The sequence below is a fragment of the Dunckerocampus dactyliophorus genome, chromosome 14 (assembly GCF_027744805.1).
Source record: "Dunckerocampus dactyliophorus isolate RoL2022-P2 chromosome 14, RoL_Ddac_1.1, whole genome shotgun sequence".
Classification (NCBI taxonomy): domain Eukaryota; kingdom Metazoa; phylum Chordata; class Actinopteri; order Syngnathiformes; family Syngnathidae; genus Dunckerocampus; species Dunckerocampus dactyliophorus.
In genome coordinates this window covers 2,284,783-2,311,445 of record NC_072832.1, presented here as the reverse complement: position 1 = coordinate 2,311,445, position 26,663 = coordinate 2,284,783, and the positions used below count along the sequence as shown (strand labels likewise).

Sequence of the window (26,663 nt, the reverse complement as noted above, 5' to 3'; positions counted from 1 at the left end):
AGTGTGCAAAAACAGCAGCCTTGTGCATTAACGCGAAAAGCATAATCATTGTTCCAAAGCAGCAACCATGCGTGATACTAGCAAACGTGCACTAGCAACATCCCTCTGCAGGCAGAATCATGTGCATGTGCTGTATACTAACAGCAACAATGTGCACAAACACTAATCATGTGCAAAAGTGGCAACCATGTCCGATAAGAGTAACCGCCACGTGCACAAGAAGCAGCCACATGCACAGATAGCAACCACTGTACATGCAGCAGCGTCAGTAATCCTTGTGTGGGTGGTATTTTTTATACATGAATATTCTTCAATATTTGATATTCACCAGATGTTATTGAACCGAGCTGGATGCTTTTGAGTCGCGTTGCATCACAGGTGAGCTATACAGTCTTCCACAGTGGACCGGTCAGTCCATCCATTTTGCAGCTTGTGTAGAGCGTCATCAGGTCTGCATTTTAGCTTTGGGGCTTGTCTCGCTGGAATCAGCAGGTGAATATCCTGTCTGTCTTACCTCTCACACACACACACACACACAAACACACACAAACGTACCAGGCTACAGTACATCTCATGCAAGGGAAATGAATATCAACGTATCAAATTCTAGAATCCTAAGGAAGGAGCACACCCTTCCCATCGTAGCCCTGACCTTGCCTTTTGTTTCCATTAGACTAGATAAGATGTTTTATTAAACGCACAAAAGAACTGTACTGAGGTGAGATGACAGACATTTAACAACACTCTACTGAAGAGATGGATAAATGGTGCACATTGTGCTAGCAATCTGTCAAGGATTGCAGTTGTCATCTTTCTGGTAAATAAACTGCAAACACTGCCGATTATAAATAGAATTAGTCTGCTGTACTTTGAAAAGGTAACAAACTCAGCTGCTGTGATCAGACCGAAACAGATGCAAATGTGACTCAACCTATGAGTCATGCATCTTATACTGTAAATGAATGACTGTTTGCTGAGGTAAATACAGTCGTAGCAGCAGATAAATCACATCACTTTGTTCCTACTTAGTGTCATTAACAATTACTAGATGTATTCATTTTCTTTCAACCTATTAGCCACTGTTGTGCCTTGGGTTTTTTTCCCTAGAAGACAAAGAGGAAGAAGCAGCAGCATGTGGACTCGCGATGGCGTTCGCTTGCACACTCCAGACTGGTGGCTGGCTAAGCTGAGCTAAGAGTGCGTAGCTGTGAGGGCTCAGCTGCTCGGCTACTTTTAACCTGCAAGCTGTGAGAGTCTGTTTGCCTCAGAAATGACTTGAAACGGGCACACTTTTGGACAACACAAGTCCCTGCTTCTTAAACGATGTAACACTTGAAGGTTTGAAATAGTTTGGTCTGCAAGATAATACGTATAATAACGAACTGTGAAAAGACAAGACACTTCACGCTTCAGGGAGGTCTGATGTCATAGTTTTGGGTACCATGGGAGTCTTTGTCATTTCGGGGCTGGAAGGTTTTCAGGTTTTCAGCTAGGCATGGGACAGTTAGCGGTTTCAAGGTGTACCACAGTATGAAAAAGTCACGGTTTCAAAACCACTAAAATTGTGCGTCATACTGTTCCTACGATATGAGAGAAAGTGGAGGTCCAGCGCAGCCACTACGTGGGAATACTTTGCCATGTCCTTTGTTGTTCCTCGCAGTCGGAACTAATCCGACCCACAAAAAAAATCCCAAGAGCGTTGCCGTGTGACCAGGGTCTTACTCTTATCTAACTGCACTGACTGTAAATGAATCCTTGTTGAGTCTCTTGATTTAAAAGCAACAAAAGATACATCCTCTTCCAAGGATCTTTTATTCATCTTGCAATTGGCAGAGATTTCTGCTACAAATTTGGCGTCAGAAGTGGGATCTCCTGGCTCACCACAATGTTCCTGTCCTGTTCCCCATGGGAGCCCGGATCATCTCCATTGGGATTTCCTGGAGAACGGACCAACACCACTTCTAAGATATTTTATAGAAATGTCCTCTACATCAGGAACTTTTTCCTCTTAGAGGAAACACATACAGAGAAAATGAATGGCAAGGACGCTCCTCCTAGGGGGAGACAGGCCTCTTATTGAGATGTAGCAAGTGGCATTGGTGACGAATCAGGGCGACACTCTCGGTTACAGTCGCAGTTGTCATGCATTGAAAACACCGCATCCATCCGGCGTTGTTGTTTTGTTTAGCGCAAGTCCCCAATAAAGCTATGAGTCACGAGTGAATCATTTCACACAGGAGGAGCGATGACTGTGCTGCAGCAGGGTCTGAATACATTGCCCTCTTATTTTTTATTTTCTTCCTCTCTTTGTGAGGATAAAAGCCGACTGGAGTGGCACGGCGCTCCGAATCGAGCTCTGACGACTTCAAAGAGAGACGTAGAGGGATGTGAGAGGAGGATGGAACCGGAGGGGGGTTAGGGGTTGCGGCAGGACGGGGTGGAACGGCGAGAGAGCCGCTCATCCACACAAGTGAGGGAAGCGAGGAAAGTTAGTTTTACACTGCAGGTGTAAGGGAGCGCTTCAAAGAGCTGAGAGGGAACAAAAGAGAGCGTAATGGCGGGAGTGGGGCGGGCTGGGTCAGCCGAGATTGTGACAACAGAAAAGCGATGAGGATGCTGAGTAGGAAGAAGACAGCGTCCTTGATTCCGGCTGACAAAATACACGGCGGAGAAAGGCAGGCGATGCGTGAAAAGCTGCGAGTCGGTGACAAGATTTCTTATTGCTGTTGACTTTTTGAAGGCTGCAAATACGATTTGGGCTCTGGCAATGAAGTGAGACTGCGGGGGAATGCACGGTGCACAGGAGAAGAAGAGATAGCTCCTCCTGTAATAATGCTCTTCTTCTCGGCCTGAATATTTTCATAAAACCGCATGCAAAGGAAGTTTGTTTTTGCAAGTGGGAGACAGGTAGTCACTCTATTAGCATAGCGTATAGCGCAGGGGATTTCAACGTGTGACACAGGGAGCCTCCTATCTGAGAACATAATAAGGCTGGGACCCCCCCCCACTCCCCCAAAAACTAATTTTCTTAGTGGAATTTTCTGCTTACCTCATAAACACGTGTACTCTCTCACCATCGGAACGGATAAATTCCTTGCTTTTAAACATAAAAAGTAGCCATGTTGGCTTCACAGTCGGTAGATTGATGGTTTGAATCTCTGTTTGCGCGTCTCTCTGTGGAGTCTGCATGGCCTCTCTGTGCGTGTGCGCTCCAGCGTGCTCCCAGATCCCCACTTTTGCATGTTAGGCCAATCCGAGACTCCTAAATTGTCCATAGGTAGGGCCGTATGATTTCCATGTCAAAGGAATTGGCCGATAAAAACGTAACTACCGTTAAATGCGGAATCTTGCGGAAATTGACGTAATGTGAATGAAGCGCTGTCATCATGAGAAGAAGGAACGGGGAAGTTTTTCCTCAGCGGATTGCAGCTTGCCCCCTCCCGAACTAAACATGTCGAAACGGTGACCTGAAACAGCGAAAGATTTGGAAAAAAATTCCGAAACTCCTCTCATATAGAGCGTGAATGGAAGCTAGCAGTGTTAGCTTAGTTTAACAGAGCATGCTAGCGCGGCTCAGGCCGTATGAGTGTGTCTACACCGCGTTGTGTTTTACCGCCTGTTCATGCAATTCTTGCTCCCTGCTCGTCTTAACCGTCAGAATACATTCTCAACACACACAACACATTTCCGGCTTTCAAAATAAGAGCGTTAATCACTACGTCCTGTCTAAGGGTGTCATAAAAAATAACTCATTCGTTCCGAGCAATTTTTCAAAACTCAACCCCTTCAGGAGCGGCCATTTTACACGATTTTGATTGATCTTTCAGGGCACACTGAATATTGTGTTCAATTTTTTCTGTACTATCAAGTATTTAAAAATGACTACCGACTTATGGTGATAAAAAAACTGCCTATTTTTGTCGAAGAAAAAATTAAAAATGGACCAAAAATTGGTAAATTTGCATGGCCTTAAATGCTGAGTCGTGAAATTGGGATACACTGTACTTCACTGACATTAAATACGCAGGTCCAGCAACCCTGCAGTAAGTACTGTAAGTTGGAAAGCCATATGAATGCATAATGCTACTGAATAACACGTCATATCGTAGCAATTTGGCTGTGAGCAGCATAGCGATGTCATCATTCGTGTCACGTTCCACGGGCTCTTTCTGGTTGCCCCTGTCTCCCGTGCCTTTTCTGTGTTTCTGTCCAGATCCTTAGTTCCTGGCTGGAGGCGGAGCTGCTGAACGCACCTGTAATTGAGTGCCTACGCCACTACTTAGGCTGACTACGGACAGCTGGAGAACGCCGGATTATTCCTTCGCTACACCACGTTCCAGCCGTGTGTGTCCCTCAGCCTCGTACTGTTTCCAGTCTCTTGCTAGCGCTCAGCAGACCTTGCCTCCAACCGGCATTATTTGTGTTCTATTTTTTCATGGTGAACCTGTTTTGTCACCATCGCTTTACGTTGTGAATTCTGGAACAGAATAAATTCTGTGCTCACCTACCTGCCTCCAGCCTCTGCATTTGGGGTTCCCAGACGGCACCTAACCGCACCGTGACAATTCGTACATTTTAGGTACTAAAACCAGGTTAGAAATACAAACCAGACCTTCTGGAAACGAGGACAAACAAGGACAAAATGATGCTTTTGAGAGATGCAGAAACATCCTAAAGCGCCTTTTGTCCTTGTTAAGACGGGCACTCCAGAGGATTCATTCATTCACATTCCCGGACGAGGGTTTTTCCTGTAATCGCTCACTAAATGTTGAGCTGGAATGAAATGTCCAGACAAAAGGCGAGGAGGCCCGAGTCCGCCGCTATCTTTAATGCCCAGGCTGCCTTTGGACCCTTATGTAATCCAAACAGACAGGACTACAGGCTCCAGCTGTGGCAGACGTCCACAGATGTGGCGGGGCGGTGGGGGCTGAGAGCAAGACGAATGTGAATATCTTTGCTGTCTTCACGGAGCAAACTAGAACTCTGCCATTCTAAATGTTAGAAAAGAGAATGTTTCGTCATTATGCCATCATTTGTATGCACAGAGCAGCACCTCGTGTGGTCCTGGGACTTACTTCTCACTTCTGATACCTCCAGGCTCGGTTTAGACGCCGTCCACAAGTTAAACTTTCATTTGATCCTGTTTAAAGTTTTAGTAGCAGAAACTTCAAGGAATAATTCAACATAGAGGTTTTTTTTGTGCTCTCTTGCAGATTGAAAGATGGGCCGATCGATAGCACTCTCTTGCGGGGATGGTTCGATCCTTCCTTTAATCAGGTCCACTGCCGTCAACCCTAGCTCAGTATCTATCGGCGCAGGTTCTGATTGTTTCTCTGTGTAACAATGATTCCGATAACAGGTTGCAAAACTTGCAGGGTATTTTTTTTTAAAATCACAACAAACTGGGGGAGTTAGTCCCGCAAAAGGAAAAATGTGAAAAAGGTGTACACACGTTTTGGGCTCAAACTGATGGAATGCTTAACGTCTTGCTGCACATCAGTAGACCTCACAAGACGTCAGTGCTGCTTGTGTGTTTTGCTTTGTCTTTGGCTTTTTCTGGATTGATTTTTCATGCAATACCAAGGAGCAGCCTGAAGAGGGAGTTATGGGAAGAATAACATACACAGAAGACCACAGCGCTACCGTGCATGTCGTCACCGATCGATAACAAATATGTTTTTAGGCTTTACAGGGGTTAACTTCTTTTTACACTTAATTAAATCAATCACAAGGTCAAATGTGTGAATCACGAATCACTGAACGCGAATCACGGTCATAATTAGGGATGTCCGATACTGGCTTTTAACCGATATGCCAATAGTGTCAAACTCACAAATTCCGATTCTGATATCCACAGATACCGATATGTGTAGTATCACTGATCTCCTGTCGGACTGGACTTATTCCTTTATGACGTATGATTATTATTGATTATGTCTTATTGCACTACAAATTTGACGTGATCTGTTTCCTATTTATTTATTCTTATTCTATTTTCTTATTTTTCTTTTTGCCTTGGTTGTTTTATTTTGTGATTACGTGATTAAGTTCCTGATGACATTTTTTGCAGAGCTTCTGGAAATTGGAGATGAATAAAGTGTCTGTCTGTCTAGCTACCTGACGTAACACATATTTGTTGTGAAGCTCATGGATACAGCATCGACAATTAGCTTCTCGACGTGGCTGCAAACAACAGTGTACACCTCGCGTAAGCAAACGTCTGAGAAATACTTGCGATTGGGCACGGCAAAGTGTGGCCGAGGAGTCTAGCCTGCCGCGTCTGTCTGCTGCTATTTCTGCAGGGTTTTTTTTACATTCCCGCTACCCTCCTCACCATTAGTGATGTTTTGACAACCCATCACGTCCTGCCACCCTGAACACTGTTCAGCAAAGCATCGGCTCAAGTACAGGTACCTGTATGTGCTGCGTGTGGACTTGATGTCGAGTGGACTCGCTGCTGCAGCAGCTGCAGGCACACGGGGCTCAAAGTCTATAAACTCCTAAACTTTGCAGAGAAACGCCCACAAATGTCAGATAGGAAGTTACAGATGTCCGCCATCTCCTGGTGTAAAGTATTAACTCCACGAGGCAGCAAATTCAGCAATGTTTTGCAACTTGTCCGAGTAAAGGGCTACATCGGCTTTCATTGTAGGGGGAAAAAAACAATACAGATATTGACTGATATCTCATTTTTATGCCAATATCGGGCCAATAATATCGGTGGGCCGATATTATCGGACATCCCTAGTCATAATTCATCATTAAGGCTAAGACTTGAATGTTTGTATGTTGTTACAGCTTAATATTGTTAACAGCGGTTAACTTATGGTTAATTTATGGGAATTAAGTCATCATAAAGGGAAGAAATTTTACAGAAAGAAAGTTGAAATAGTTGGAAAATGTTAAAAAAAAAAAAAAAAAAAAAAGCCCAGCAGAAATAGAGAAAAGAGCTGTCATTTTATGAAAATAAAGTCAAAATATTTGGAGTAAAAAAGTCAAATTCTAACCAGAAAAAAGTCACAATAAAATAGAATAAAGCGTAATATTAATAAAAATAATAATAAAAATAGTAATAATAAAAATAGTGTCATTTTTGTAGCATAGAGTTTAAATATTACAAACAAATACTTTTAAAAAGTAGTAAAAAAAAAAAGTTCTAATATTATGGGAATAAAGTAAAAAATGATGGGAATGAAGTCAACATATTTATTTCTTTTATTTATTTATTTTTATTTCTAAAAATTATTTAAGAAGAAAATTTAAGAAGAAAGTTGGAAAATTAAAACGAAAAAAAACAGCAAAAATGTGGGAAAAAAAGAGCAAAGTTGAAGCAAATAATAGACTTTTTCCCGTCTGTCACGAAGCTGAAATATCTTCTTAGCACATCAGCATACGTTGCTTTAGAAAAGGTCAACGTGGCCTTGCAGCCATCATTTTCCACTATGTGGTCCTCCCTAGAAAAAGTTTGGACACCCACTAGACCAGGGGTCACCATCGTTTTTTTCTCATGAGGGCTACTTTTACAAAATGAAAATGGCCGGGAGCTACTCATTTTTGCAACATTTATTGTCAGAGCTTATTTCAAGCCAAACAAAGCCAATGTGCTTGTTTTATCAGGACGCTGGTGTCCACAACTCACATTTTGTATTTCACAATGCTTTCCTCTCTAGTGTTCTCACATTATTAACTGAAAACCTGAATGAAAAGCAGGCTTGCGGGCGCCTCAAGGGGTCGTGGGGGGCTCGCTGGGGCCCTGCCCAGACCAACTGTTCAACTGGTGAAAATGACACATGCTGCATATAAACACGTAAACACAAACAGTGTATTATCTCAATGATGAAATACTAAAGCAGCGCTGCTGTTGACTGTAGCGCGCTTGTGTGTGTGTGTGTGTGTGTGTGTGTGTGTGTGTGTGTGTGTGTGTGTGTGTATCTACAGTAATTGGCGTTTAGCTATTGACCACGGTAAATATGGACACAATGGATTAGTTTAAAATGCACAAAGTCATGAGCCAATTGTCCATCTGGGCTAGCAACCAAACACTTCAATGGAGACGAGAAGCAACATGCTTGCTTTCAAAGGCAACCAACAGATGTACAAAAGATTTCTCTCTAATCTTGTAATTATAGATCGGCACACCTCACCCCCCGCCCATCCACCCGCCATCTTTCTCTGTTTTGCTAATCCTTTGAGGCACAAACCGCTGTCAGTCTTGAGGAAAAGCAGCTTTATGACGCATGAATAGGGGTCGGACGGTATGCCATAATCATGGTGACGTACGTACCTCGGTTTTATGGTTTAGAACACACGCACGTTGCCATCACCTTACTCAAGAGCAGCAGAGGACAGCTTTTTACCTGTATTGGTCAGGCCTTATGGTGTGTATAGAAGTAGCTATGCCCTGAACGCGTGCATCAATAAGGGCTGTGGTCCCGCATTATCCATCAATACAACATCACAGCCATGGTGCAGTAATGCAGAGATGAAAGGGGAAAGTCTTGTTTCTGCGAAAATGATCTTACAACCCCCAAGTCAATGTGCAGGTCAATAACATGCACTAATACCTTCTTGCCTGGCTCGTTAATTCTGTTTATTCTTTGCTTCATTAGTGAGTCACACGCTGGCGCTCTCGCGGTGCAACATCAACACCTTCTGCAAAGTGCGAACAGCAGAGTTCCGCTCATAAAGGAACAATTGCTTACACATATACTGTATGTGCATCATGTCACATGATCTGTAGGTTCAGCCGATTATGATGGCACCGGAGAGGAGAACATAAGATGACTGGAGGGGATGGTTGCTTGTGATGGCCTGGCAAGGAGGCATCTAATAAATAATGTAATATACAGACACCGGCAGGAAGGGGCGCTCCCATCAGACAATCACTTAAGGCGGGCGGCTATGATGAGCTCGGATGTGATTTAACTGCAAGTCCTCCAATATGCTCTTCTATGTCTCCTACCCCAGATTTTGTACCAGACAATCGTCACCATTCCATACGTAAAATCAGAAATGTATTCGTCTAATCAACATATTCTGCCCGTACAAAAATACAATTGTAAGGCTTTATTTAGAGATGGTACTGTGCAGTGGTGCCCTTTGTGGCTAAATAGGGTGATCAAAATATTCAACAATGCTCCCAGTCACCACTAATTCACGATAATTCACGAGGGCGCCTGAACACCTCACGGTGAAAGGAGAAGGAGGTTGTTCATTGCTCCGTGTGCATCATATAAACAAATGAGTAAGTTTGATGATTATTTTGTCCATTAAGAGTGTTTAATCTTGAAGATTGCATTCGACTCTTGTGTCTCTTGCGGTGTCCTGTGGGGGGTGTTCCGAGAGTACGGGATTGGTGGCACGTAGCGGCGCGCCACCAATCCCGTACTCTCGTCCTTGTACAACCGCAGGAGGAGCTTGGTCCGCAGTATGTTCATTCTGTTCATAATTTTCATGGACAGAATTTCTAGGCACAGCCAAGGCGTCAAGAGAGTCCAGTTTGGGGGCCTTAGGATCTCGACTCTGTTATTCGTAGACGATGTGGTCCTGATGGCCTCATCGGGCTGTGACCTTCAGTATTTGCTGGGGAGGTTTGCATCTGAGAAGTGAGATGAGACTCAGCACCTCCAACTCCGAGGCCATGGTTCTCATGGTTGAAAAAGGGTGGATTGCTCCCTCCTGGTTGGGAGTGAAGTACTGCCCCAGGGAAGGTTGGAGCTTGAGGTCGACAGGTGGATCGGCGCAGCATCTGCAGTCATGCGGCCGCTGTAACGGACCGTCGAGGTGAAGAGAAAGCTGAGCCGGTAGGCAAAGCTCTCATTTTACCAGTCGATCTATGATCTATGCACGGCTCTGCGGTGAAAACATGGCACTGTGACTGGGGAGTCCCCCGAAAATGAGGCTTTATCGTTGGTTGTAGGTATTTTTCTACTTCGGATAGCACTTTATCATGATTGTTAAACTTTCCCCTTGAATTTGGTATTCAAAGAATATGCAGACTTAACCACCCATACACACGTAATAAAGATGATCAAAGGAGTCCCAGGCCAGAATCTGTCCGTAGTGCTCCAAATGTAAAAGAACCACTATTCATTGGAATGACGACAACGGAGACATATTTGTGGCAATGATTTTCATCAAAAACCAGGGCGCACGAAAACCGAGGTTCCGCTTCATATGACCGGATTGAGGCTGGAAATGTAAAGAACGATGCCACTAAATGTGACTCAGGCTGGTCTTGCTCTCATTAAAAAAATGACAGCAATTATATTTAATGGGAGGTTACATGGTGTGTCTGATCCTTCAAGGGAAGGGAGGAGAAACAATGAAAACGCTGATTTGTTTTTTTTCCATCATTTGTTGCAAAGCCTGCCTTTCACCGAGGGACCAATTACGTCAAAGACGAGCCATATTGACACACGTGTTAGCGGCAGAATGTTAAACACTACCCTGTCGCTCACGGACTCGAGAGATAATAACATGGAACAGTATAGATACAGTTGAGGATTAATGGATCCACAGACGGAAGATACAAGACAAAGTGGCTGCTGGGAGAACAATTACTGGATGCTTAGATGTAAATGTAAGCGGCTCAGCAGGCATGCTTCACGCTATCATGTACTCTTTAAGTACTCATTTCCCTCTGAAATGGCGTGTGAGTACTAAGAGATGTCTGCAAGATCAAATGTGCAAAAAACAAACTGATTGGGGGCCGTAATGCTTGTTAGTGCATGAAAATATGCCCTCTAGTGGTATAACATGGGTATGGCAAGGCTATAATCTTGCTCCTCCCCCTCCAGTTGGGTGGAAAAACATGGCCGCCATCAAGCAAAACGTCTTTGCAAGGAAATGGGTGGGACTTAGCAAGTGATTGTAAGTAAGCCATTGACCATTTGTGTCATGATGATGAAGCTTCAAGGATATTTCATGTATTTCATGTGTGCTAGCATGTCTTCCAAAGCATTTAGACCACAACCCACTAACGTCATTTACAGCACAGTCGTGAAAAATGTTTTACTTGCATTTACAATGTCATGAGTACGACGGAGTATCAGGGCCACATTGAAAAAAAACAACAACTTGAGATTTAGAGAATAAAGTCTTAAATTTACGAGAGAAAAGTCGTACATTTACCACAATAAAGTCGTAACATTACGTGTCATTGTGGCATACGTGTCAGACAGAAAATAGAGCGTAGCGCTTCAGGAACTTTCCTCTTTGGCCTGTGGAGGGGGCGGGGTAAGAAGGGCGAGACGTGCTAATCTGTTTGTGCTCAACTGCTCTGTTTTGCTGCCACCTTATAAATAAAAGCTTGCCTGAAAGAGGAAATGGCTGTAACATAAAGTTCCTTTTTTTTTTTTACTTTTTGCATAATTTTAGGACTTTATTGTTGAAATCTCACTCCGTCGTAACAGACGTTGCCTGAGACAGCTATGAAAAGGGGGGGGGGCCTATGTGACCTCTGGCCTTGGCAAAGGTAATATTACAACTTTATTCTCGTAAATGCATGACTTTTTTTTCTCTAAAATTTCCGACTTTATTCTCGTGAATTTATAAATTTTAGTCTTGTAAATTGACAACTTTATTTTGGAAATCTCAGATTTTTTTAATACTCATCATACTCGTCATAACAGGCATTGCCTGAGAGAGCTATGAAAAAGGGGGACATATGTGACCTTTGCCCTTGGGCTAAGGTAATATTACAACTTTATTCTCATAAATGTATGACTTTTTTTTTCTTGTAACGACTTTATTCTCGAAATCTTAGATTATTTTAATACTCCGTCGACCTTTGGCCTTGGGCAAAGGTAAGTTGGGTTTTATTTCCGTAAATATACGACCTTTTTCTCGTATATTTACGACTTTATTCTCGAAATCTCAGATTCTTGATATTTCAATGTGGCCCTAACACTCCGTCATACGCAAGAAACCGGTGAGTGATGTCGTGTTAAAAAGATCCATATCCTGCAGCATGTGCGGCGAATCGTGATTGCAAACGCACGAAGGATGTCCCCTCCTCGTGCTGAGTGGCTGTGAACTTATGTTTTAGGCTAGCATGAAAAATTCAGTGCTGTCTCTTTGCGAATGTTCGCCCTACATAGCGCTACACACGCCACCGTATTATTCATGCTACACACAAACACACGTGAGTGAGCACACGCCTACACACACATGCGCTCAACTCTGCTGCATGGCACATTTCACATTTATTGATATGCTGCAGAGTCTTGGTCACCTGTTTGGCTGCATCAGTGGTGAGATGTTCAGGGTGGCCAGCAGTTGAGCATTTGTATCTTCTCTACATCCACTCTATACGTCCTTGAGAGAAACTGTCTGCAAGGAAAGCGGGTCAACACCTCGGCTCGCCCATCCATTTTCATTAGCGGATAATGGCAGGAGCGGAGTGGCGGACAGGCCACGGACAGAGTGAGTCTGAGAAAGGATACAGCTCTGGTCCCTGTGGAAGGACTATTTAACTAGCATGCGCTGTCCTCAACCAGAGAACTCCCCGTACGCTCGTTACATAACTATTGAGTAGATATCAGCATCGTGTTTGTACACTCACTTTAAGGCTGAGCAGCGACATAAAAAAACATCTCTTCCCACTTGACAATCAAGTCAGAGGGGGTCACCGTCTCCTCATCTCGCATCTGAAAAAGAAAGCACCCGGCGTCGGCCTGGCCAAAGACCTCCTTTCACCAGTGACGTCTGACCCCAAGCCACTCCAGAAGCATCCGTTTTCGTCTTCGCTGCTTTCCATCGCATTCTCCTTGTTATGTAGGTCAGGAAGCGTGCACGGTCGCAAAGAAGCGAAGAGGAGGATGGCGCATGAAAGCTGCATGACCCAAACCTCCTGATTTATGAAGACATATTCATACATGAGGAAGTAACAGTGGACAGGCAAGCATTTTTATTTTATTATCTTCTCATGGGACAATACCAGAGAAAGTATGCTTCTCCTGAGTGAGTGAGTAGCAGGAGGCCCACAGTCAAGGTAGCGCTGATAGCGTCATGGTCTGTGACTGCATGAATGCTGACATCAATGGGGGAGCTGCGGTTGACTGAGGGGAAACATGAATTCCAACATGTACTGTGATATTGTGATGCAGAAACTGGTTGCCAACATGATAAGGAGCCCGAATACACCCCCATGCACCCAAGGAGGTGAAGGAAGGAAAATGTGGAGATGTGCAGGGTGTCTAACACCCACCAGCTCCTCCAGTGACGTCATCACGGCGGAGGAGAAGAGGGTTTCAACAACAATCTGTGCAGCTGTGGTCAATTCCATGCCCAATATTTTTGCAGTTAGAGCATAGAAAGCCTGCTTATGACCTTCCAAATATGGTTTTTAACATAATTAGAGCCCTCTAGACACAAAATAACATCCCTATAGTCATCTTTACACTCATTTTACCCAATGTAGGAGACATAATAATCCAAAATCAGACATCGTATAGACACATGTCAGCGTTGGTACAGTTCTTTGTTGTTATTGTTTTGTTTTTTTTTGCTTCAGGGAATTCTTGTGCTGGCTAATGTAAGGTAATGTAAGCGTGTAACATTACAGCATAGCGTCATGCCTTGAAGCAAACATAGCCTGAACAGTTCCATTAGCCTTGATGCTAGTGTTAATGTGGCATCATAGGGGATGATCGTCCACGCTAAAGTATGTTGCCATGGCAACAACTCCATAATGCCGCAGTGTAGCGTCAACATGATTTAAGCTTATTTTATTCATCATTCAGTTTGGAAAAGAACACAATTCAATATGTTTTAATCCTCTAGAGCCTAATAATTGGCATATTTTCATCGAGCACATCACAGCAAAGCAACTTTTAGACAGGATTCCATTGAAAAAAAAGCCCAAGCATCCCCATTCACTCGTCTCCATTATCCTCAATGGGTGGCCTACTTTCTGAGCCATCCAGTTCATGAGCCTGTCATCCTCCTTTGATTGCTCGCTAAAAAATTGTGACTCTTTTTGTGCCTCAATCCTATCCCACACGGCATGACAGCGATATTGGCCTGGCACACGGATGAGCGCAATAAAGGAGCGTCGATCTATGATACCATGCTAAGCGTATCCTCTTCCTGCCGCGCGGGAGCAGATGGAACGACGGCGCTCGTTGAAGGGTGAAGAGGATGAAATGGCAAAAATTGACTGCACACCTGCCTCATATGCACAGGGAAAATGAGAAAAGGTTGGCTTTATGGGTGCACCTGAACGTGAAGTAAAGCATTAAATGGCCCATCGGGCGGTGATACATGTTGGTATGCTGTAATACAGCGGATCACACTTCATTACGGAAGCATACGACCCAGGCTAAGTCAATTTGGCTTTAGGTATTACATGCAAAAAACAGGAGACTAAAACGGATCAGGTCTTTTTCTTTTTTTTTTTTTTTATCTTTTTTGGGGATAATAAAGTCTGGTCCGCCGGGGGAAGTGAAGCCTCTACTGATGGCAGGGAAGCAATTTCCAAAATGCTTTTTATCTTAAATGCATAAAGAGATTGTGATCAAATGAGCAATACTGCGCATACTCTGGTATATCTTTATGTCACATTACAGGTATTCAAACTAGAGTTTGGGCCTCGTGTTTTAAAATGAACATGAATTGTCCTCCTGCATGGCCAGGGGTGTCCAAAATGTGGCATGGGGGCCATCTGCAGCCCACTGCTTGTTTCACATTGTAAAAATACAAATAGTCATCCCTCCCAACATTCCAAAATTCCAACACTCACTCTATTGTGGTTTTTCGAACATTAATTATGATTACCGTAAACTCCGGTGTATAAGCCACACCCACTAAATTTAGAGGAAAAAACAGATTTGTTCATAAATAACTCGCACCGGTGTATAAGCCGCACGCGTCCACGTCATAAAATGATATATTGTAGCATACACGAGTCCGTGAGGACCAGGTCGCTCTTTATTTCACAGGAGCCAATCATGAGCTATGAAAAAACTCACGACGAGCTCGTCAACCCATTGGAAATTGCAGGTCATTGGTCAATATAACAGTCTGACTCATAGCAAATAACTAACTATACAATAGCAAATAATACAAAACTTGCAAATAACATTAAACTCATCACACAGCAACTTAACACTCAAATGTTATACCTCATAAATATACAAACATGTACCAATACGAGTTATAATGAAAAAAACATTTTTTATGTTTTCCCATAATACATTTTTGTTTGAGAAAACCATTTCATTGGAGGAGCATAGAAAGCTTAGAAAATGGTGGATGACGCTACAGTGCTGCCTCTGTCCGCCAGAGGGAGACAGAGAACCCAAAGCCCAAAGCCCAGAGGGAAGCTGATGTCATTGCAGTGCCCCAATGAATGCATTGCTGAGATGCAATGTCTTATGGGAAAACTTTAAAATGTGGGTTTTTTCATATTAAACTCATATTGGGACATGTTTGTATATTTGCAGGTACACCTTTCGAGTGTTAAGTTGCTGTGTGATGAATTTAGTGTTTTTAGTAGCGTGTTCTTTGAAAGGTGACACCGTGAGTCATACTGTTATGTTGTTATACTGGTATATATAATGGCCTGCTGTGATTTCCAGTGGGTTGACAAGCTTGCTTTCGCCAAAGAGAGAGCTATCGTTTCATCACTGACTCGCAAGTATTTAAATAATTAGTAGTAGTTCTGAAGTAAAGGAGATGTGACAAGATTAGAATTTAACCATACATTTGCCGCACTGCATTGTAAGCCTCAGGTAGCAGCTTACACGGCGGAAATTATGGTAATGATTGCTGTTTTGTGGTTGACGACAGCCCATATTTTTTGCCGAAATTAAGCACTTTCAAGCAAAAATGGCTAACTGCACTAAAATACAAATACCGTAAAGCCATTAAGACCACAACTTGTGAGTGTAGTATTCTACATCGGTCACTAGGTGTCAGTAATTGTTCAGTGAGACCACCACCGAAGCACCAGACTTGACAACCGGCTTTAATTGCAATTTCACATTTTCTCACAACAGGCACAATAATAACAACTTAACAATTATAATAATAATACGGGTTACTCTTGCGGCCATAGCCCACAAGCTAAAACTCAACTCTGAACCTAGAAGGCTGTAATAATGTTAAAAACAGATTTAGAAGGTTGTAAATAGATTTTCTATGAAAAATATTCAATTTAAAAATAAGGAACCCTACTTTGCGAAAATCCACTCATCACGGTCGGGTCCAGGACCAATTATCCGTGATAAACGAGGGATTGCTGTACTGCCATGTCCTTGCTTTGCACTGAACCAGAAGTGCCTGTGTGTACATTTTAATGCTGTGTAACGCGACAGCAGTTACGTCGCTGTTGTCGTTTCTCACTGCTCAGCGATAATAATGCAGCTGATAACACAACAACACACGTCGTCAGACGTAGAAAATGACCTCTTTGGGTCTCCCGTGTACTGCATGTCGGAAATAAGAAGAACACACGGTGGATCAGAACTGGTTGTTGACGTCAGCGATTAAAGCGCGGATACTGTAGATAAGGAAACGGCATCATGTAACAAAATGGTCCCCAACATCCATTTCTTTCATATCCTGTTGTCTTCACCCTCCTTGTGTTCATTAACATGTTGTTGTTGTTTTTAGATCTATACAGCATAGCTTGGAGGGATGAACATGCAAATGTTGCATCACATCTTAATGGGTTAATGAATCTGTTTGATGTGTGAAGCAGCTGGATTAAGGTGTCTCAGCAGCGGGCTGCCCCTCCCCATCTCGCGCGCTAGAAATACACTCCTACAGTACATCACTGCCGTGTCGTCTCTCCTCCATTAGCGCAAACAAAACTGCATTCCAGCAGCGTGTTAACTATGTCAGCTCCTGTATAAATAGTCACTACACCTTGAGGGCCACTGCACAGATGCGCACACACGCTGTATAACTGACTATATGATGATACTGTGATATTTATGACCAAGCACAGTGCAGTATCTCACACAGCAAGCCTAGTTATTCCAGTATTTCTTCTCAAAAGACAATATTACTAAAAGTAGACTTGGATGTGCAGTCAGTGTACAGTTTGTAGAGCAGTATGGAATTACTACAACTCAGCCATTATGATAAAAAGCGCGATGATATAGACTCTCGTTTGTGAGATAATGTATACTGTAGTTCAATAAATGGTGACAAAATGGCCTGTTTTATTGTTTTTTTGTTTTTTTTAGCTAGCCAAATATTTAACCCCTTAATTATATCGTAAAACTAGAAAGGTATGGTCCTTTTTTCTTGTTAAAAATGAATTTAATTGAGATTGCCAAATATTTTATACATCTTAAACATCATTAAACTTATAATAATAATAATAATAATAATAATAATGTAAAAAATAGACATAAATTGTATTTTGGTTTTCTGGATTTTTTGTGAAATTGCTAGATAATATTTTTGAGCCTCATCTTAAACATAATTAAGTTTTTAAAAAAATATATATTCCTACTACAACTACTACTACTAATAATGTTTTAAAAAAATCTACATAATTTGTATTGTGTTTTTTTTTGTCAGATTGATCACCAGATAATATATTTGAGCCCCATCTTAAACATAACTAAGTTTAAAAAAATATATTGATACTACCACTACTACTACTACTATTAATAATAATTATAATAATAATAATAATGTTAAAATATACATAATTTGTATTGTGGTTTTCTGTATTTTTTTTGTCAGATTGATTGCCGGGTAATATTTTTGAGCTCCATTTTAAACATACTGTATATTTCTGACCCACAAATCCAGTGCTAGTAATTGGGTCTGTTGCTGGATTATTAAGGTGATTACAGAAAAATTTTTTCCATATTAAAATCTGTGTACACACTATTTGAGTCTGGGCCAAATAAAACTACACACAAAAATATCAGCAGCAGGTGGGTGATTATGACTCAAATGTATCAATATTTAATGTTCGTGTATCACATCCGCTGTATTGATATCTTGTCAGGTTGCAAATCCATCACACACTTCACAGCCCATATACGGCAGCATACGGTGTTACAAAAAAGCACACAAAGCGTAAATGCTCTTACCTTTCTGTACACGATCATATTCGGGGACTCGTCCGCTACCCCGTTGGTCCCCTGCCCGCCGCTGTTGGTCTGCGCCATGATCGTCCACTACGAGTCAGTCTGCCACAGGAAATGTCAGGTGCTCCTGTGGTGGTCAGAAGGGGTATTTAACTCTTGTCAGAAGGATAAATGGAGCCGAAAGGCTGTCTTGCCCTTACCTTAGCCACACAGACAACACAACATGATAGCCTGGATGGTGTTTAAACATATCTGACATTTACACGTGGAACAAAATGTGCTGTTCTATTGGCTGCACCTGTCCACCTCCCGCAAGGTCTTGACAAGGACGTTTGTTTTTTGTTTGTTTTTTTAAGGTTGTATGGTCAGGGAAGTGTGAGAAGACGCAATGTGAATTCTTAATAGGAGGAAGCAGAAGTTCACGCGGCAAAGGCAATGACAAGTAGCCTGCCCTCGGGGCTCTTCTGGCATCGGATGTAGCCACTGTGCTCTTAATTTACAGCTTTGTTTACATTTGAGGATGCACTTTCAGGTCCAGTTAGCAGCTTTGGGTACATGAGCGTAGATTGTACAATGATTTGTACTCAAACTGTGTCCATCCAGGTCACGATCAGGTGCAAGCCACAGTAGTTATTGGACTCTAAGTTTTTACCTTTTCCAGGGTGTCCAAAGAGTACAGCTAAGTCCGCCAAGGTTATAAAACATGTATCTTTGAGTGTTTTACACACAAGTTGTTGAACTGTGCTCTTAATACAGATGCTGTACCACTGTTTCAAACAATGAGAATTCAATTTGTATGAATCTTTTGCTCAGGGTCAGGGTGGGGCCCTGGAGTCTACAACAGCAGACTGACTGTAAGCTGGATGGGTTGCCAAAAAGACATAGGTATGTTCCCCAAGCTGTAAAAGTCAAGTGTCAAGGGGACCTAAAACAGAACCTTGAGGTACACCACCACACCACCAATCACAAGCCTTTATAAAACCTAAAGCCAGTTTTTCTTCTTGGGGTGTGTCCTATAGCATACAGTCAATCCATCCATCCGTTTTCAATGCCACTTATACTCATTAGGGTCGCGGTGGTATGCTGGAGCGAGACTGGACTGGTCGCCAGCCAATCGCAGTGCACATGTAGACACCATTCACACTCACATTCACGCCTATGGACAATTTAGAGTCACCAGTTAACCTAACATGCATGTGTGCATGTGGAAACCGGAGTGTCTGGAGAAAACCCATCCACGAGAACAACTGGTTCTCAACTGGTTTGGGTCGCAGAGCCGTTTTCGGTGGGTCACGGGTCTTTCATCATTAAAAGCAATGATAATAATAATAACCCAACGTCTCTGAAGGCACCTCACGTTATTTACTGCACTTTTCGCTCGATACGCTGCCGCGAGGAAATTACCGCAATTTGGGTCACCCCGCAAACAAGCCAGTTGGGAACCACTGGCTAAGAGGGTATCACCCCACAAACCATCCATATTCACCTACAGTATCTCACATTTCAGAAACCATTTTAATGGATAAGGGACACTAGTATAGAAATTAAACTTAGTGCTGCTTGTATAGAGTTGATATTCACTGAAAATAAGTCAACACACATAGTTGGCAACACCTCACAGTGAACATGTCCAAATAGTGTTCCAAGTGTCAATATTTATGTGAGCACGATTGTTATCTAGCGCTGCCTTCCTCTTGAGCATGGAGTTGTACAGGTTGTTACTGCAGCCCTCTTCCATTCCTCCATGATGACATCACTGGTGGACGTTAGACACCTTCCACTCCTCCACCTTCCTTCCTTCCTTATGCTTGAGGATGCCCCACAGGTGCTCACTTGGGTTCAGGTCTGGAGGAGACATATTTGAGCACTTCATCACCTTCACCTTCAGCTTCCCCAGCAAGGAACTTGTCATCTGGGGGTGTGTTTGGGCTGCTTATTGTGTCGGAAAACTTCCATGCGGCCCAGTTTCTGCTTCACAGTCCGTGTTGGAATGCATGTTTGGCCCCAATGAACTGTATGTAGCTCACCAGTGACCATGACGCTACCACCACCATGCTTGACTGTAGGGAAGACACAATTATCTTGTGTTGCCAGCTATTTAGACAATAATGGCGGTGTGTTGACTCATTTGAAATCTACACTGCAATGCAAGCTGTACACTGACTACTCTACAGTGTATCCAACTTCAGCATCCCTTCACAAGGCAGTCATAAAAATTTGAGGCGTGTACTCACTTTAGTGAGTTACTGTGCATGAAAAAGGGTTGTGTTTTTCAGTATTATCGGGTACACTTCAGACAAATATGAGATTTGCTGTAGCGACACTGATGGTGCCTGGTCAGTAAACAAAGCTGCATTGGGGAGAGCATGGTGGATGCATATGTTTAAAAACAGCAGCACTTTTGAAGGTACCTTTGTACTGTACCCAAAGGTACACTACAGTACAGTTTAACTTAGGCTGTAGAAGCCCCTTATAAGAATGCATGACCAAGATAGGATCAGCTGAAGAGGCTGAACAAGGGCAGATGCAGTAGAGCAACACACCGTCCCTGGAGGAGGTACTCCACAATGCAGCTTAGACACAGCAGCCACTCGAGGGCAAAGCAGCTGATGTAAATGTATCGTGCGCACGTTTCCGCTCCGTCATCATTAATATTATTCCCTGTGCATCACTTACAGGCACGACATGCTTGCGTGGATTGGTCGTGGCCACGCTAAATAGCATGCATAAAAAAGAGCGACGGCGTTCGTGCATGAGGCCGCCTCATGTGTGTCTTTAGCAGCATCTCAGCACCTTGGACAGCGACCAACAACGCCCCTTAACGCACCACGGCGACAACACAAGAAGGCAAAGCAAGAAAGAAGAAGAGGATGGTGGTGATGATGTGTGTGAATGTGGGGTGCTCACCTGAAAAAACGCGCAGCGCCCCCCCTCCCTCCCGCCTTTCCGGCTGGTGGGACCCGTGAACAGGGACGGACGCCTTGGAGCCTGCAGCTGGCCTGGAGAGTTGTCAAGCAGCGCACACAAGGACGAGAGGCTGGCTCATCGGCGGCTCCAGGAGGCGGACATTCGGCGGCGGCGAACACTCTGCTCCCCCCTTCTCTCTCTCGCTCTCTCTCTCTGACGATCGCCTAGCTCCTCGCTCTCCCTGGCTGCGATGCTGTGAAGCACGCGGGCGCGCGCCCTCGCAGCGCAGTGGACGCGCATCGATCCGTATCCAATCGCGTGTGAGGAATGAAATTGCGGCCCGTTTTGCAGACGCACATTTTACACTGCTCTCTCTCCATTCCTAGTGATGGATTCACGGAAAGAGGATCTTATCTTTAGAATAATTAGCCTGCTAAAAAGTGCATTTCCGGACAGTAAATTGTGAATGTGAATGCTGTGAAATGGAGTTGGAACTCAGTGGATGTCTATAATGCTTGTCAGTACATCACAGCATATCATAGCAGTCCCCCGAGTTATTGGCAACAGTGCCCCCTAGTGGATCTAAGCAAGATAAGGACTCAATCTCATCCAGTGCTTCTCAAATAGTGGGGTTGGGGGGGCCTGAGAGGCAAAGATGACTTTACACATTAAATATCTCCGAGGCTTCTTAGTGTCTTTATTCATACTTCAGTGATGCTGGTGCCAGCAACTCATACAGTGTTCGAAAACATAATTAAAAACATGGACAACAAAGCAATGATGTCATAAGGTTGCCGGATGTTCATCCAATTTTTCTATGCTGCTCAAAGCCACCAGGGGGCGGATTTTTGTATCGTGTAAGGCAGGGCTGTCTAAACTTTTTGCACCGAGAGCCGCTTAAGGAAAAGCCAAAAGACACGGGGGGCCATTTTTATATTTTCTTATTTTGTAAAAAGACTAAAAATATGTTTTATATGTATTTTGCCTTTGTGCTCTTGCAGACAAAGTCAAAAATATTCTGCAATCGGTCAGTATGCTCACCAGGTCTGAAATAATGATTTATCAAAATAAAATACGACTAGAAAAAAAGGGTATTGACACAAGAAGCTGAGAATGTAACAATGCACACTATTTCTGCTGTAGTTAGCCAATCGTCTCCACGCTGATGTGCTTCCACTTGAGTGTTTTAATTACGCTCTCCTTTTTGTGCACAAATCCACCACTAAATTGGTATATAATACAATGCATCGCCTCTTGAGGAAATGAAACCGCCCATCCATTGACCTGTGCAAGATAGGTAGAATTAATTCCACCATGCGCAGCCCGCTCCCATTATTAAATTGCGGCGGCTTGTCATTACACTGAATCTGTTATTAATATAACGGGCCCTTTGGTGGTCTGCTGCCGTTTGTGCTTTGAATTTACTCACAGGCAACAACATTGCCACAAATCTATCCGACTGGGGGGTGATCTCGTTAGGTAGTGCAGGTGTCCCTAATGGTGTGGCCAGTGAGTGTACATTTAAACCCAGCAAAATGTGAAATGTGTCGCACATGCTTTTAGTTTGTGTGCTTTTTTTAACGTCCCGGCAACAACAACAGAAAGAGTCAAAGTACCCTGGTGTCAGCTGGAGTATTGATTATTGATTTACTTTGGTTTAAACCTGCACCAGCTGCCACTCAGGATAAGAGCACTGCTGTGCACAGGGTGCAGTCACGCTTTTGAACTTTACTTGTAACATTGCTTTATGTGCTATATTTGGCATTAGTAGATCACATTCAAGTTCCCCCCAGACCTTCTATATGCTCTGCTGACTTCCCTTGTCATCCATCCCCAAATGTTGTTAATTGGATTTAGATCAGGATGGTCCAAAAGAGTGAGCTTATTCCTTTGGAAAAAGTCCTTTTTTAGGCGGGCATTGTGTACTGCGGCATTGTCCTGTTGAAAAAGCCAGTCATTACCACACAGACGAGGGCCATCAGTCATGAGAGTTGCCCCTGCAACATCTCCACAATTCTGCTATTGGACGCCCCTGCACAAGCTGAAGCCCTATGCTCTCTAAAACGGCGGTGATTTGACTTTTCCTGCTACCTGGATTTATTCTCCTTTTGTGAGCATTCCTGTTTCCATCTTCCATGGTGAGTTTTGTGCTCGGCCTTAGCAGGCCCGCCTAGCTTTTTGTTTCATTGCTACTTGCATCTTTGTGTTGTTATCATGTTTTCTTTGACTGCAACAGCCACTATGTCCTCTCATCCTGCGGGAACACGACACGAAACAATATCATAGCAAAGCAGTCCTGCTGCAAAAACACTCGTCAAAGATCCTGTACATGGCAAGAGTGTACAGTATGTTTTCAGGAATCTGCTCCAAAAATGTTGGTCTCTCCCGGGTTTTGAACTCAACACGCAGGCCGGTCTGATGTCGTTCCCCGGCCTCGGGCCGCCAGTTGGATGGCCCTGCTTTTTACGGTATATTACAAGGGCCCGTCTTCCTTGTGTGTATCATTATTAGGAGTCATTACAGGTGCACTGAGGCTTTGTGTTTGTTTAAGTGTGCTTGCACATTCAAGTCACAGGGACATGGGACATGGAGACATGACAGGGACATCAAGTGCCAGGTTGTTAATAATTCCTACCACAGGAAGTAACCCCCTGGTAAATAAAATGCAAGTGCTAGCAAAATAAGGAGCTCAAGTACTACCTCTCTACCTGCGTCACACACTGATTACAAAGTCCCTCTGAGAAAATATTATGAATTAGCAACAAGCTGTTGTGATTATACGTTGTGAATTGGTGCAGCAGAAACAAATATACATTTAAAATTTCATCATTTTCTGCAATGGTGGCTTTGAGCTACACGGCAGCGGATGCATGAAGGATGACAGATGTGACCCCTCTCTAGGTCTAATACAGGATGTGTTTATCTCATGTCCTCCTGTCCCCTTTGCTCCCTCTGGACTTAAGCTTTTCTGCCAGGTGGACCTGAATATTTATCTCACCCCTTTTCTCTATGAGCTTCACTACAAGAGCACCGACGGTCTTTTTTCATCATATGGTTGGCCTCTATAACCACGCAAATACACAAAATACTTGTCCTGTATACAACATGTACTTTATAATGCAATACAATACAATAGGAATTCAAATATGAGTTTCCAAAGATAACAATAATATTTTGCTTTGATAGACACTGCCTGGCAGGTATTAACTGGAGCGTAATTATAGTGTAGAACTGTGCTGTCATGCTTGGTTCAGTTAAATGGAGCTCTGGTGCATTTGGTCCGATAGTACGGTTTGTTTTGTGCTCCCCAGGCTTCTGTGGATCGCTTTCACACTTGACCAGACAAGAAAAGCGCCACCGCTTGGGAGATGGCTCACTGTCCACTGCATTCAATTGAATTCTGTTGCGGTGCGGTTCACTTGAAATGTGAACTCAACACCAGTGTACACATGCAGAAATGATAAATATGTAAGACAAAATGCGTTGAAAGGGCTCTCTTTCCTTCTCTGTGTGTGAAAATGGTGCTTTATAAGTATGTTTTTGAAGCTCTTTCTGGAATCTAAGCTGGTAAATATAGCAGAATGCAAAAATAGCGAACGTATTAACCCAGCAGATGGCATTTTGGCCCAATCATGTCCTTACTTATGCATCTGTTCTTCACTCTGCAGTCTTTTGGTCCCACAAAAATGACAGTATGAACACTGAGCAAACTGCACCAAGGTATGTTTTTTAAGTATTTTTTTTTTTAATTGAAATGGGTTTTGTTTCCAGGAGGCTAGTGGGAATGTTGCTCCAGGTGGTGAAGATGGCTTCATCTTCGCTGATCAATAAACAAGCTCAGTCATGAGAAGACGCTAACTTTGGATCTCTCGCTATTGTTTCACTGTCATTTTTATTGGCTACACCAGGGGTCACCAACGTTTTTCCTTGTGAGAGCTACTTTTACAAAATGAAAATGGCCAAGAGCTACTAATTTTTGTAACATTTATTTTCAGAGCTTATTTTAAACCCAAACAAAGCAAATATGCTTGTTTTACCAGAACATTAACAAAATGCTGGACTCACATTTTGTATTTCAGGATGCATTTCTTTCTACTGTTCTTTCATTATTAACTGAAAACCTGAATGAAAAGCAGGCCTGCGGGCACCTCATGTGGTCATGGGGGCTACCTGGTGCCCGTGGGCACCACGTTGGTGACCCCTGGGCTCCACGTTGGTGACCCCTGGGCTACACAGTGCTCCCTAGCCTGTGTAACCTTTGCTACTGGTCCAGATGCCCCTTGGTCTGGTGCTGGTAACACATGCATGTCTGTGTGAAAATGACAAAATAGACCAAAATGGCATGCGTTCACAGAGAGTGCAGTTGAATACATCGCAAAAGAAATGCTGCTCTTCATTCCAGTTTAAAAACCATCTTATCTAGAAATGCTGCAAACGTTTTATAGACAGGATGAATTGCCTGTGAGAAAACACATGTCATAAACGGCAATTCCTCAACTTTGCAGAGTGAAAGTTGACATATTAAAAGAAATATTGCATTATTATGACATATTGTTATTACATATTATAATAACATTAGTAGTTTATTTGGTCTAAAAAATGCTGACAATTTAGCGTCAATTTGTGTGACAATAACAAAACACACCTACACTGCTCTGTTGTGAAAGGTTATTTGTCCAGTCATCTTTTTTCATTGTACTTTTCTTAAAATTAGTGTTAAAATCTCATCTTGTCTCGTTCTCGCTGACACAATCTCGTGCATCGTCTCGTCTTGTGAGTTGAGTGTTTCATGACACTCCTACTAAAATCAATTCTATATGTACTGTATACACGAAATATGCTGGACGGGGGTAAAAAAAAAAAAAAAAAAGACACTGCCATTGCACTTTGATAATGTTTTTATTTATTTATGGCACTCATACAGCAGTGGTCTCCAACCTTTTTGAGCCCACGGACCGACTCCAGAGACAACGTGATAATGCTGTGATTTGATGTGCATGAGTGACAGGCACAGCGTTTTTTTACTGCCCATTTTGCTGTGCTTGTTTTGCTAGCGGTTAGCGCCCAAATCTTACAATTTTACACAAATAATTGGACGACAATGGCAACAATATCTGTAGTGCCATTTTAGGTAGTTCCTTTTAGCTTTTAATCCAAAATGACAGAACAACAAACTTTGAACTTTAGCGTGTGGGCCAACCGTTTTCAAGACCACATGTCCTCATTAGGGTCACGAGTGAGCTGGGGCCTGGCGGAGTCCAACCCTCACTGGAAACGGGTCCGACTTATTGCTGGCAATGCATGTATTTACCGTTATTATTATTTATTTATTTGAAATAATTTAATACATTTTAAGATATGTTATTATTCATGATCATCACTTGCATCCTCTCCAGATCTAATAAAGGGATTCAGAGGTCAATCATCAATCATAAAGGATATTTTTAGGCCAAAGCATAAAAAATTAAAGAGTATCTCCAGGGCTGTGAAGGCTGTGTAAATGGATGTAATAATAAAATGCTTAAAGCCAGTCAGTTAAGTTCTTGAGGCTATTTAAGACCTAAACACTTTATTAAAAGTGTAAATTCTTCCTTAAAATGTTCTTTTTTAAGGTGTTCTCTGTGTGGGTTTTCCACGTAATTTAGAGCGGCCCCTTTAAGAGGATTAGTCCCGCTCACACTACATTCCCCATAATGCACA

At 42.9% G+C, this 26,663-nt stretch overlaps 1 protein-coding gene across 2 annotated transcripts in view; it reads right to left on the bottom strand.

Moving 5' to 3' along the window:
- The window catches only part of rgs7a (regulator of G protein signaling 7a), a 65,886-nt gene extending 44,656 nt beyond the window's left edge, over positions 1-21,230 (bottom strand). The window contains exons 1-2 of one of the 2 annotated variants that reach the window (XM_054799383.1): positions 20,964-21,230; positions 18,060-18,183 (exon numbers count right to left, since the gene is read on the bottom strand). In XM_054799383.1, the coding sequence (XP_054655358.1) occupies positions 18,060-18,137 (78 nt within the window). In that variant the 5' untranslated portion in view covers positions 18,138-18,183; positions 20,964-21,230. Of the gene's footprint in view, positions 1-18,059; positions 18,184-20,963 lie in introns of those variants that run through there. The other variant, XM_054799384.1, reaches the window with a different exon arrangement.
- Positions 21,231-26,663: the final 5,433 nt, after the last annotated feature.